General features: G+C 36.1%; 1 protein-coding gene across 1 annotated transcript in view; it reads left to right on the top strand.

Moving 5' to 3' along the window:
* fhl3a (four and a half LIM domains 3a) overlaps positions 1 to 14,184 on the top strand; it is a 53,072-nt gene that overhangs the window by 19,036 nt on the left and 19,852 nt on the right. The window contains exon 2 of the mRNA XM_028470487.1: positions 13,923 to 14,095. Coding sequence (XP_028326288.1) covers positions 13,940 to 14,095 — 156 coding nt within the window. The 5' untranslated portion in view covers positions 13,923 to 13,939. The remainder of the gene's footprint in view (positions 1 to 13,922; positions 14,096 to 14,184) is intronic.

Genomic DNA, 14,184 nt, shown 5'->3' with positions numbered 1-14,184 from the left:
TTCCTAGTTTCCCAAGATGCAACAACGACAAAAACCTGAATCACACTGAGGCTAAATATCTGTTGATTCTCCATCTTTGAAAGTTCTGAAAACATTTTTAGTGAGAAAGTGACCAAGTAGAATATCAACATCTGCTCATTTGACTCATAAAACTCATGGAAAGACATTTCATTTTTCTGAGACCGTCCATTGTGCTACAGACAAAACTTCCGGTTAACTCCAAAACAAGAGCCCTGTTTAGAGAAACTAATGGAGGACAAGAAGAGATGCTTTTGTTTTGAAAAGTGGATGTTTTGTTTTTTAGCTTGAACAATTTTGCGTTCCACTCGCACTGCATCATGGGGCAGCTGAGTATGACTAGTGTGCCTACCATGCATTCTTAAAAAATGTCCCTTATACATCCGGGTATTTCTCTCATACTCAATCTTTTCATCTCTATACTAATTTTGATGTCAAACTTAATATGAGTTGTATGTTAGTATGACATTTACAGCACGGCCTATGACTTAATTATCATCTCCAGCAGCTTTAACATTTCATACATTTTTTGTTATGTATGTACATCCATGCTTTAGGGTTCTATAGTGTTTTCTGTTCCTTTAATTTACACAATATAACAGTGTACATTTGTATTTTATTCTAATTGTACTTAATTTTCCCCATGTGCATAATGTGGGCCCCTCCAGGTGTTAAAATATCAGCTAGTTTGATCAGTTTTCTATGCATATTCCACTGTAACCAACAGAGGTCATTAAGGGTTCTTCGAGGAATTGAGGCAAGTTTTTCTCAGAAAAGGGAAATAGCTTCAAGTTTTGAGGTGATGATTTCTTGGATAGTCATCTCCACAGCTGGCAGAGAACTTTATCGTCGCATCATCGCTTTTTATATGTGAACCTGTCGTCTTGGGGTTAGAGAGTAAAACGAGGAGAGAGTTTGTAGCATTATTATTGGGTTTGTGGGTTTGTGAAAGATATTTGGTGCTGGCTGTGTTTCTCTGTATCATCCTCAGCATCAATTACTGCACTTTGCAGCATGTGATTGGAATCATCCCCCCTTTGCTTTTAAGAAAATCTTTATACTTGCTGATACGTGTATTTAGCTAAGTTCTTAAAGTTGTAGTCTTGATATTACCCTCATGGTCACGTGCCATCACCGCAGCCACAAGCCACAAGTCCAAATTAGTTCTAAATAATTGCTTGCAGTTGTGACGGCATGCTGCCCAGTTGTGCGTCTGTGTGTGTGGTGTGTGCGACTGCCGAGTGTGTGGCCTGTGAAACCTTGATGTCATGTGCTGAGTCAGCAGCAACACTGAAGAGAGACCGCCGAGAACTGACCAGAGCTCTACAGACACTGGTCCATGTTGACGGTTTAACAGTAACCTGGCACATAGTGGGAGTGTGTGACTGTTAACCCCTAAAGTTGGATATTTTGTGTATTTTTAGAGTATCTTTTCTGTATAAACATTGCATTTCCATACGACAGAGTGATGAGAAGGAATGTAATGATTTTTGATGAATTACTCTTCAACTCAAAGTTAGCATTTGGGAGTTATAAATGAAGAATTGCTCACGACAGGAGTCTGTACTGTAATATTTTCAGTTTTCAATTGCTGTTCAGTGTTTTGACTGGAACAGGGCTCCTGTATTTGGTCTTGAGACAAGGCTTTATTACTTTGATTTCTGCACATGGTTAGTTGTTTTTCCTTTAAACATTATATTTTATTTACAAAAGGATATATTTTGATTCTATCTCAAAGCATTGACCATTATTAAATTGGAAAAAAAACATACAATGGGCTTAAAATGTCACTAAATCTAATTATTCCAACATATTAAAGAAGTTATTTACAGAAACGCCAAGTCTACACTGGAGTGTGTTGAGATACGAGCTGAACTTGTCTGGCCTTGAAGCTTTAGGACACACCCACAAAACTCAAAGTGGTTCTCTGTGTTCCCTTATGAAAGGTCATCTTGCAAAAACAACATCCTTTTTTAATGCTTACAGATGGAAATGGCCCCAAACTTTACCAAGAGCACTTAAGCTTGCCTTCACAGTAGCTTTATTTTACTGGCTTTAACAATGGAATGGTTCACTGGAATGGGACGTTGAAAGTAATGAAATAAAACATGTACAGTAGGTGGAGATATGCACCGTTCAACTTGGCTGCAACACGCCAATAACCAAGAAAGAAGAAGAAGAAGGAAGGGTTCACTTCTGCAGGAAGTCCACTCGGTGTGAACACAGAACTGCACTCTGGTGTTTCACAAATTTAAATTTTTATTCCTGTTTTTTTGATAAATGTTTGTTAAAATATGTTATTAAATGATTGATTTACAAAAAAGAACAATTTCCTTAGACTCTGGCTGTGTTTGAAATGTCATACTAAAGTTTGATGTTAAAATTAGTATCTAGTAGGTTCCCTTTAGATAGTATGAAAAGATTGAGTATGCAAGAAATACCCAGATGTATACTATATTGGGACATTTTCTAAGTATGCACGGTGGGCACACTAGTCATACTCAACTGCCCCATGATGCATTGCGATCAGAATGTAAAATGGTCCTGGGACCGGCTTCAAGCTAAAAATCAAACATCCCCTTTTCAAAACAAAAGCATCTCTTCTTGTTTTCCATTAGTTTTTTTTTTAACCCTTTTGTAAATAGGGCTCTTGATTTGAATAATATGTTAAGGTTTCATTTATTCAGACAACTCTTCCTCAGAAAATCCACTTTGATCTCCTGACATGTTTTGACTGACAACCGCCAGTCTTCGTCAGAGACGTGCTTTGATGTTTCAAAACATCAAAGCGTATACATTTTATTCAAAAAGAATCTTGCTGGAATTACTCTTGTTTTGAAGTAAAATGAAAGTTTTATCGGTAGCATAATGGCGTGTCTCCGGAAATCTCTGAAATGGCAGAATTAAATGTATATACCTGAGTTTTATGGATGAAATGAGCACATGTTGATATTCTACTTGGTCACTTTCTCACTTAAAATGTTTTCAGAACTTTCAAAGGTTGTTATTCAACCATATTCAATCAATATTTAGCCTCAGTGTGCTTCAGGTTTTTGTTGTTGTAGGTTCAAAATGCATCTTGAGAAACTTGGAAGTTTCGTAGGAATGTTCATCATCTTAATTATACTAGTTTATAGTAGACAGTATATAATCTTTGAGTTTGTAGTGTCTAGTACGTTAGTGTGACATTTCAAACCTAGTCCCAGTCTCTCCGATTTATCACAGAGTTACTTTACTTACATAGTCAAAAATCAAGCATCAAAATCAACCAAAAATGTATTAATACAGTAGTTACTTCAGTGTTTTCATTGAATAATTTTGTATATTTATGTAAATGGTATTCTTGTCTTTCTTCTTAACTTCTAACTTCTGAAAAAACTGCGATTCGGTAAAAAAAAAAAATCCATCTCCACGTGGAGGCAGAAATCAAGCTAATTACTTCAAATAAGCATCTGCCAAACAATGCAGGTGTTAAGAGTTCCTCTGTCCTCCGGGGAGTGAAGGCTTCACATTTCAAAGGGATTCCCTTTCCTTTGAATCACAGGGCTGATGATGACAGAGAGGATGTGGGGATGGTGCGACACTAAGATAGCCATGTTTGGCCAAAAAAACTCTACCATGGGAAACTTCTGAATAACAGGGTTTGTGGGGGATTAATGGTCCATGTTTGTTCAAAGAGAAATAATATAATAAATCCTCTCTTACAGCCACGTTAAGGCCTCAGAAAAAGCCTCTCCAACTTATTTATCCTGAAGCCAGCTGCTGCTAGCTCCAAGCTCCGAGCGGGACGTACAGAAAGTAGTTGTTATCCTGTGATCTTTCCTCACCTGCGTCTGCTTTGACCCGACTATACACAATGAGTATACACTATGAGTGTGCTGCTTTTTCCCTCTGCAGCAAATCAACATTTAATTTGTTTGTTGAGTAAATAGCAGCTTTTCTTTTTAATTCCATTATCCATGCATTCCTCATTACACTGTTTACTACCTCAAGTCAAGTAACAGACTGCTGGGATTTGCTTTTTCTCTCCAGCATGTGTTTAAGGTTTGCTTTTCCTTTTTCTCACTTCACTTCCACTTTAACAAACATTTACCAGTAGATAGCAGCACAAAAAGACAAACCTTTGTGGCATTCTCCAGTAAGTGACTCTCTAACCCTGCAATGGCGCTGGAGTTAACTGCATACTTGACTCAATGCAAACCAGATGTGAAGCAATAATGTATGGAAGCTTTTTTTTGTCTTTATAGGGAGACAAATGTCGGCCAAAATTGGACATCCATGCAAAGCAATACAAAAATAAATTCAACTTCCTCTCAGGGTGGCTGGGATTGCACTACTATATGATTTGTGATGTTATTGTTTGGCGTTGAAGTATTGTAATCGACTTGGAAGGAGACAGCCCTGTGGCTACAAGCCATCAACTATTTCATTCTAAACTGTCCTTTCTTCTGGAATATTTGGTTCATCCTGCTCAAACACCTTTTTTTCCCTTCCCCTTGCATTTCTGTAAGTCTAAGTTTACCACAGATTGGCCACGTATCTACGAGAGCTTTAGTTCCCTTTTAATTCATAATCAAAATGAAATCCTCTTTAAACTGACATTGTAAACACCTAATTCTGAATTAAAATGGCCCTTCTGAATTTAACTTTAATCTGAATTAAGTGACTGGTTTATTCTGATTTGAATCCCTCAATCTTGTATACCAGGGAAGGGCAACTTTATCACAGCGGGGGCCACATGATCAACATTCATGTCAGCATTAATACAGAGGGGGAAAAGGGTTTTATCTTTTTTTTTTGTCTTTGTGGTTTTGATGTTTAGTCAGTGTTTAGACATTTTGTGTATTTTTGGAGTCATCATGTGTGTTTTTGTTATTTTTTCTGTCATTTTCTGCATTTTTGTTTTCAATTTGTGCCTTTTTGGAGTCATTTTTTGTATTTTTATTCATGTTTTCTGTATTTTCCTGTCATTTTGTGTAATTTGGTTAACAGTTTGTGTGTCTTTGGAGCTATTCTGTAATGTGTTGTTGTTTTGTGTGTTTTTGCAGTCATTTTGTTTGTTTAAGTGACTGTTTTTATTGTTATTTTTGGACTTTTTTGTGTACTTTGTGCATTTTGCTGCCGATCTGTGTGCTTTGGGAGTTATTTTGTGTGTTATTGTGGTCTTCATATTCCTTCCAACTTCTTGAATTACAATTTGGGGGATTTGCTTTGGGGGCCGCAAAACATTAGACGGAGGGCCACCGCCAGTTGCCCATGTTTGTTGTATTCATTTAATTCTGCTTCAAATATATTTCGGTCGTTCTGCACATGCTGCCCGTCCTGTCGCGATGGTGCATTGGGTGACGACAAAATCCAAGATGGCCGCCCGATAGATGTCATACATCACGTTCGCCCCCTGTCCAATCAGATCCCTTCCCAACTCCCAGACCTAAAGTGGAATTGAATAAAGGTGAATAAACATGTTTTCAATGTAAACCTCAATTTAAAATGACCATTTCCATGTAAACACAAAGCAGAATACTCTAATTCTGAATTATTTAATGCAGAATAATTGATTTAAAATAAAATAAAAACATCATGTAATGTGACCATGTGACCATTGACTGAGCTAAATTTGCACAGAAGTCTTTACTTTACTTATCTTATTTACACCTTTAAACCGTCATTTAAAATAATTTTAGTCCATTACTCCATGCATCCAGAGCAGTGTTTCTCAAATGGGGGTACATGTACCCCTAGGGGTGCACGATGGCACTACAGGGGGTACGTGAGAGAGAAAGAGAAAGTAGAAAGTGTCCCGCCCCAGGCATGAGATTATTGGAAATGATATAAACAATAAAAATCTATCTATTCAAGAGCCCCAACCTTAGGGTCGGGACCCCTTGTGGGGTCGCCTGGAGTTTAAATGGGGTCGCCTGGTATTTCTGAAAAATGTAAATAGATTATTGAAATGTTTTAATTATCATTCTTTTTTTCTAAATTAAAACTGTATTTCTGTACTTTCACTTTGTGAAATATGAATGTAGTTCAACTAAACTGCAGTGAAAACAAAAATCTGAGGGTCAGCAGAAATTGTTGATATCAAAATGGGGTCTGATCCAAAAAGGGTTGGAAACTACTGCACTAAATAATGATTCTTTCTACTTATTTACAAAATGAGATTCTTTAAAATGTGTGTTATCGCTCATTCATTCTATCATTATGCTCTTTAGTTGTTTTTAAATAGTTTTCTAAGCAAATTGTTGGTGTCGGACAAAGGGGGTACTTTGATTCAGAAAGAAGAAAAAGGAGAAACTTGAGCCAAAAAGGTTTTAGAACCACTGCTCTAGAGCATGAGTTTTCCAACTGATCCTCAACTGGAGCTTTTCTCTAAACACTGCTAAACACTGCCCTCTGCGTCAACATTAAGGTTGAAATCAAGCCGTATCGCTTCACCTACACGGTCATTAACGGTTGCCATGAATGGAGAAATTACAAAGGCTATGGTAACGTTTACCTCCACAGATGGTCATTTTCATCCTCTGTGTTTATGATGTCAGCTTAGATTTGAGCCCTCGGTCGCCTCCCACTCCGCACCAGGCAGTGTTTAAACGCTCATGGCCAATAACAGGTTAGCATTCCTGCGTCTGCTCCTCTAACCTGTCGTCAACTCTGACCACAGCCTCACAACCTCTCACATCCTCGCACCAACGCGTATTCATTCCCTTCCATCCGTCTTCTAGATTTCCTTTTGTAAATACAGATTTTAGGAACTATTTTGGACTGTAAGGCACTCTTAGAATGTGGTTTTCCTTAATGCAAGACAAGAGAACCAAATGATGACACACCTAAGAGAGCTACTGGCTTTTTTTTACCAGTAGCATAGCATCTCAAGAGTGGATAAGTGCTGGCCCCATCGTATAAACTGTGAGAACACACTTGCTTTAAGCGTTAAACAGTGTATAGTAAATGAAGTACTTTTCAGTATGTACCAGGCCCCAGCAGTCGGTGCATTTACGTACACATAGTTATGCTAACGGGCTAAGCTAACAAGTCATTTAAAGACCTATGGTCCTGTCTGATTTTACATTCGGGACAGGAAACCCAACTTTACTGTTACTACACTTTAAGTCTACTAAAAGTGTAGACAAATGTGTTCACTAGTATGGGGTTCTCAACCTTGGTGTCAGGACCCCATTTTGGTTTGCGAGACACTGAGAGGGTTAGGGTTAAGAATATTTTTTTTAACAATTTGAGCCCATTTTTGCTTATTTTTACACTTTTTCATCAACTACATTAAACTTAATATGTTTTAACCTATTTTCATAACTTTTCTTGTCATATTTTTGCTCCTTTTAATGCTTTTTTTTGCTACATTATTCACATTTCTGCCACTTTCCCATCAAATTCCAATGCCTTTTCTGCACATTTTTCTACTTTCAAGACATTTTCGGCACTTATAAACCCTTTCCACCACTTTTCTACTGAATGTCACATGTGTTGACCCATTATTGTCACTTTTAACCTATTTTTAGCACCATATTTTGAGCTTATTTTTGCAATTTAACTAATTTGGCATGCCTGTTATTTGTCAGTTTAAAGTAATTGATCCTACTTTTTCAATTTCATTACCCTAACCCCCCTCCCCCAATTTTTGCCACTTTTAAGCCAATATTGACACTTTGAACCATTTTTACCTATTTTTCTGTTTGTTTCATTTGGAACTTTTGACCAATTTACATGGTTTTTAAAATCCCATTTCACCACCTTTTCCACCATTTTCGGTCAGTTTTAACCCATTTTATTTCTGATTAAAACAAGGATTTACATCTTCCAGATAACTATATACTCTATTTCATTGGTCCTCTTTGTCCTTTTATTAACATGGACTTAAACAAGAAATTTGTGCTAGTTTCTAACCCATTAAAGAACACAAAGTCGTCTTTCAAGCTGTGCAACTTTGCGACTGCATTAATTATGAATCATATGTGCTTTTATTTCTTTTTTTATTTGAGTCTATCATTCATCGTCTATTGTTGCTGGGATTAAAACACACATCTTGTGACAGGTTTACTTAAATTGGTCCAGGATGTAACACACACATTAATCAAGCTTATTTGTATATCCTGTTTACTTGTGATGTTTGACCAGACCTCAGAATAATGTAGTGTCATGTAAGAGTTCAGCGTCTGGATGATGTCCAGGAACCAGGGAGGACTTTATGTGCGAGCATATGTTTATGTATATGCTGCTGTTTCACATTTTTCCCCATGAATTATTACAAATCTGCCCTGGCGTGCAATTTTTTTCAATTAACCACAGCTTTCACACCACAGTTATTTTTGTCCTTTTGCTACGTAACTATAGCTTCTTAGTTTCTGTTCTGACATTAAAATGTGACTTGAGTGGATCTTGAATTTGCCACTTACTTCATGTAAAATACACACTTTTTGAACTATCCACTTGAATATGAATTAGTAGTGGAGTATGCCATTAAGAAAAATACATTGTAATTGGTGCCAAACAGCACTTTCTCTACTAACAGCTGGGTTTCCAGAGATCTACTCAGCTCTCAATTATACTACATAAATGTGTCACTTTCCTTTTTTTTTTTTTTTTACTAATCACTTACTTTTATACAGGAAATCTACAAATCCAAAAAATAAGAGGCAAACTGCCCCCATCAGTGTTCTCCTCAGAAACATGCAGACAATCTGTTTGCAAATGTTTCCCTTTGTGTTGGAGTGTTGAAGTATGGCATTTCCAAAATGTTTAACATTATTTGTTATATGCATACCATGAGAAAAAATTCAAATTAACCCAAGGACTGGCTGCACTAAGGAAACACATGCTTTGGTACACTTTATCTTTTCACAATAAAACCAAAAAAACAATTTGACATATTAAAGAATATCCAAACCCTAAGATTTTGGCTGACCTGCGTCAAAACCATGTTCCAAACTCGTGGCCCGGGGGCCAAATCCGGCCTTTTGGAGCATCCAAAACGGGCCGCAGGACAAAGTAAAAATGACAGAAATATATAATAATTTTTCAAATGAAACTCAACAATATTTGCAGGGGCTCACAGTTTTCCCAGTGCTTATATGTCATGACTGCAGTCATTTTTAATGTTAAACTAATGTTAAACTCAAATTTCTTACAAAATCCTCCAATTTTCCTCCCATAATTACACAATATTTTCCTTAATTAAAAAGAAATTGGTTACAAAATCTAGAAAATTGTGTAAAGATCCTGTTGGTAATTATTGCTTGGATATTGTTGGTTTAGTATGTAGTGCGTTCACATTAGATAGTATGAAAAGATTGAGTACGCAAAAAATACCCAGATGTATACTGTATTGGGACATTTTTTAAGTGTGCACGGTGGACACACTAGTCTTTCTCAACCACCCTGTGATGCATTGCAAGCGGAACGTAAAATGGTCCTGGGACCGGCTTCAATCTAAAAATCAAACATCCTCTTTTCAAAACAAAAGCATCTCTTCTTGTCTGCCATTAGTTTTTTCATGCTTTTGTAAATAGGGCTCTTGTTTTGAAGTTAACTAGATGTTTTGTAAGTAGCATATTTGGAGGGTCTCTGAAAATCTCTGAAATGTCGGAATGAAATGTGTTTACGTGAGTTTTATGGATCAAATGAGCACATGTTAATATTCTACTTGGTCATTTTCTCAATTAAAATGTTTTCAGAGCTTTCAAAGATGGAGAATCAACAGATATTTAGCCTCAGTGTGAGCTTCAGGTTTTTGTCTTCGTAGGTTCCAAATGCAGCTTGGGAAACTTGGAAGTATACTTCAGTGGGCTTGGACACCATACTTACTAATCATACTTATGGTATATATAGACAGTATGCTGTATACTCATTGGGTTTGTAGTGTTTAGTACACTACCGTTATCCTTTTTTCAGTTAAGCCAAAAAAAAACTATTTGACATATTAAAGAGTGACCAAACCCTGAGCTTTTGGCTGACGTGCATCGAGTTTGGAAAATTGAGATGAAAAAAATACCTTGATCATGGGCGGGGCTCCTGGAGCAGTTAAGACACGCCCAGTCTATACTATAAAATATCCAAAGAACAATCTATGCTATGCTAACTAGCTATTCAATACCCACTATGCCTCTCTATTCACAATTTTCTCAAACCAACCTACTCACTACATATCTGTCGGTTCAAAACGCATCTTGGGAAACTTGGAAGTATACTTTAACGGGAACGCTCAATATCCTAATCATCCTAATCATACTTATAGTATATAGTAGACGGTAGATACTTATTGAGTTTGCACTGCATAGTACAGTGTGTGTGTGTGTGTGTTTCACATTTGGTCCTGAACTTGACCCCTAATGCTAGTCATAGTTGTGATGTCTCGTATGGGTTTAACCTTGGCATTCCTTTATTATCTTCCCGTTAGATGGAACCTCAAATAAAGCCAAGGCCGGTTGTACTTTTGTTGCAAAAACGTGATGTTTACGCCCACCGTGTCCTTGGGCATGTCTCAAATGAGTTAAATACCCACAGTTTACTTTAAATCCACAAGGGAAACCGCGAGTAAACTTATTTTGTACAATAAGTTTTTTTATTTTTCCAATAAATGAAAGTGCGATGATTTAGTTTGTATAAAATTTATTGCCTCTGACTTTTGTGTTCATACAGATTTAGAAAACAAGACATAAAATGTACAATATCCTTGTATTTGAGCTTCTTTTGTTTGGAATTGATTCCTATTACTTTAAGGATACAGTTGTTTTTACCTTGAAAAGCCTGGATTTCTTCCCCCCACTGATCTGATTCCAGTCACAGCTCTGGTATTTGGAGCATTATTCACACATAATGTGATTGTTAGTCACTGGATGTGATGTCATGTGATGGACCCTTGCTGGGACGCTCTAATGAGGTCTTCATCCTCTTTGTCTTTTCTTTTTTTTTGTGGTTATTTTCCTCATTTCACTGCCATCATTTATAGTTTTTATCTTCTCCGTTTCATAATATCTATCGTAAAAAAAAAAAAAAAAAAGATAAAGTAACGTTTTCAACACTGTTAAGCATTAAATCTTTGAATCTGATGTTTTACTACTCTGTGATTGCTTCAAAGAGAGTTGCTTTTTTTCAAACAGATCAGGGCTTTAGTTGATCATGATCTTTCCAGCCCACCTCTATTTAAGTATTGTCTCACAACGACGCTAAGACGAGTGAAACTTGTTTGAACTTTAATCAAAACGCTGTATCAGCGACTTAACTATGACTGTTTAGAAGGAAATGCTGGGTCAGCCAAGTGCATTACTTATCATTGGGCTTTCATCCAACCATGCCGTAACGTCTTGGTAACCTTATATTGGTTGTGTGCGGTGTCTCAATCATGTGGGCCACAGCAGAAATATATCACAAAGGAATCTACTGTAGCTTCAAGTTTATGCGCTGTTTGCATCCTATAGAACAGACACAGGCAACTGGCGGCCCAGGGGCCAGATGCGGCTCTCGGCCTAAACAAAATTGTAATTCATGAAGTTGGAATTTATAGGAAGAACAACAAAATACACAAAACTCCAGAAACACAGAAAAGGACAGCGAAATGCATAACATGTCAAGAAAAGTACAAAAAGTAACAACAAAAATAAAAAAAACAATACAAAAAATTACTCGTAAAACACACAAATTGACAACAAAGACACATTAAACAACCACTTAAACACACAAAATGACTACAGAAACAACAACATATACAAAAGGAATTTCAAAGACACACAGAGTTACACAAAATGACAGAAAAATACATAAAATGACAACATGAACAGAAAAAATAACAAAAACACGCACAACGACTTGTCAAAAACACAAAGACGACAAAAAATTGCCATATTGACGAGGAAATATACAAAATGAATTTAAAAACACACAAAATCTGTGTTTAAGCTTGTATTAATGCTCAGATTGGTCATGTATGTTGATAATGTGGCCCCTCGGATCAGACAATCACATTTTTGTGGCCCCCGCGGTGATAAAAAGTTCCCCACCTCTGCTAGAACACGTATCAAAACTCAAGGTCCGGGGGCTAAGTCCGGCCCTTCGGAGCATAAGATTTGGCCCGCAGGAAAAAATTACAATAACACATAAACATGAATCATTGTGTAAATTACAAAATAATTAAGTTATAAATTGTTGTTGAAAGAATTCTAAATGTATCCAAAATACTGCATTTTTCCTCAAAATATTCCACAAAATATCCCCAGATTACATAAAAATGTATCAAGAAAAAAATAAATAAAAGTACATTTAAGTATCTGTCACTTATTGCTTAGATATTGTTGATGACTTAATCCATATTTCATGTCTAACTTGTAACTGGAAGTGCAATGGGCATGTTGGACTGGTGCATATTTGGCCCTTGAACTAAAATGAATTTGACACCCCTGCTATAGAAGAAAGATGTTCATTTTCTTCTGAGATGCATGTTTTAATCCAGTATCTGTTGGTGGTCTGTACTTTCACCACAAATTGAGTCTCATAAATATTTTCAGGTGCGTGTGATGTGTGAGCGCCATGTGCAACGACACACTTCTTCATTCCCACTTAACCATGATGGAGTCTGTGGCTCTGTTTGTCTTTTATTCTTCACTTTGTAGAGTTTCAAACAGCCAACAGTGACAGAAAGGTGTTTTATTCGTTTTCTGAGAGAGGAACAAGTAACAGGCCCTTCTTTTGTCAGCGCTCCTTTTGCTTGTCTGAGGCTTTCATCGCTCACTAATAAAACGTTAACAGTCATTTTGTGCTGCCTCTCACTCCCTTCTTTGACTTTCCATCTTTTTCCACTTGCTCCCACTTGCACTGTGTGTTTTGTTTGAGCTCAGCTCTATCACTGCTACAAGCTCAAGTATTTACAACATAAATATTGGCAGTGAAAGGCTACTCTGGGGCCAACTTGTTGTGATGGAAAAGGTGACTGGGTCATTTTTTTCCCCCCTTTTTTTTTCCAAGTACTCATTTTGTTTCTTGGCCTTTTTCTTTCTTTACTTCTGTGAACCTGGTGGCAATTACTTTTGACCAGATTTACAGCAATATTTGTGTAATTTGTGATATCGTTTTCTCATAGAAATATAATGTCAATGTTAAATCTAAATGTTCAACATTTAGATTTAACATTTGTATTAAGAATTAACATTTAGATTTTACATTTGTACTTAACATTTGTATTAAGAATTAACATTTAGATTTTGATTTAACATTTATATTTAATTTAAATCTAAATGTTTTATTTAGATGTCAATGTTAAATCTAAATCTAAATGTTAAATCTAAATGTGAAATGTAAATCTTGAATGTTAAACATTCAATTTAGATTTTTATTTATATTTGAATGTAACATTTAGATTTAACATTGAGATTTAGATTTAACATTTAAATTTAATATTTAACATTTGGATTTCATTTATATCTGTTAAACCTAAATGTTAAATAATAAATACAAATGCTACATTTAAATATAAATGAAAAATCTAAATGCTAAATGTTAAATCTAAATTTAAATATTAAATGTAAATCTTAAATGTTAAAGTAGTAGTAGTAAGTTAGATGTTACATCGAAATGTAACATTTAGATTTAATATTTAATATTTAGATTAAATATAAATGTTGAATCTAAATCTAAATGTTGATTCATAATACAAATGTTAAATCTAAATGTTGAACATTTAGATTTAAAATTGACAATATATTTTATAAGAAAACAATATTTCTTATAAATATTTTCTGAGAAAAAAATCACAAATTTCACAGATATTGCTGTAAATCTTAACAAAAGTAACATGAAAAAAATGGTTTGTTGCTAAATGTTGCTGATTATTTTAGCATGCGCAACTTTACAATCAGCACCCCTTATTTTCTCACCGGACTCTGTTTTTTGCCCTGCAGGCCTGCACGAAATTACAATGGCCGACCGGTTTGACTGCGACAACTGCAAAGAATCCCTGTACGGACGCAAGTACATCCAGTCAGATGACAGCCCGTACTGCATCCCCTGCTACGACAGCCTCTTTTCCAACACATGTGACGAGTGCAAAGAGCTGATTGGGCATGACGCGAGGGTAAGGCAGGAATGGATTGGACATGTAATCAGCTACGCAACTTGGTAGCCCACATATTTTTAAAAGATAGCTTACTTTCTTCTCATTTA

The sequence above is a fragment of the Gouania willdenowi genome, chromosome 16, assembly GCF_900634775.1.
Source record: "Gouania willdenowi chromosome 16, fGouWil2.1, whole genome shotgun sequence".
Lineage (NCBI taxonomy): Eukaryota > Metazoa > Chordata > Actinopteri > Blenniiformes > Gobiesocidae > Gouania > Gouania willdenowi.
The sequence above is the reverse complement of the archived record's forward strand: the minus strand, read 5'-3'. Positions and strand labels throughout refer to the sequence as shown.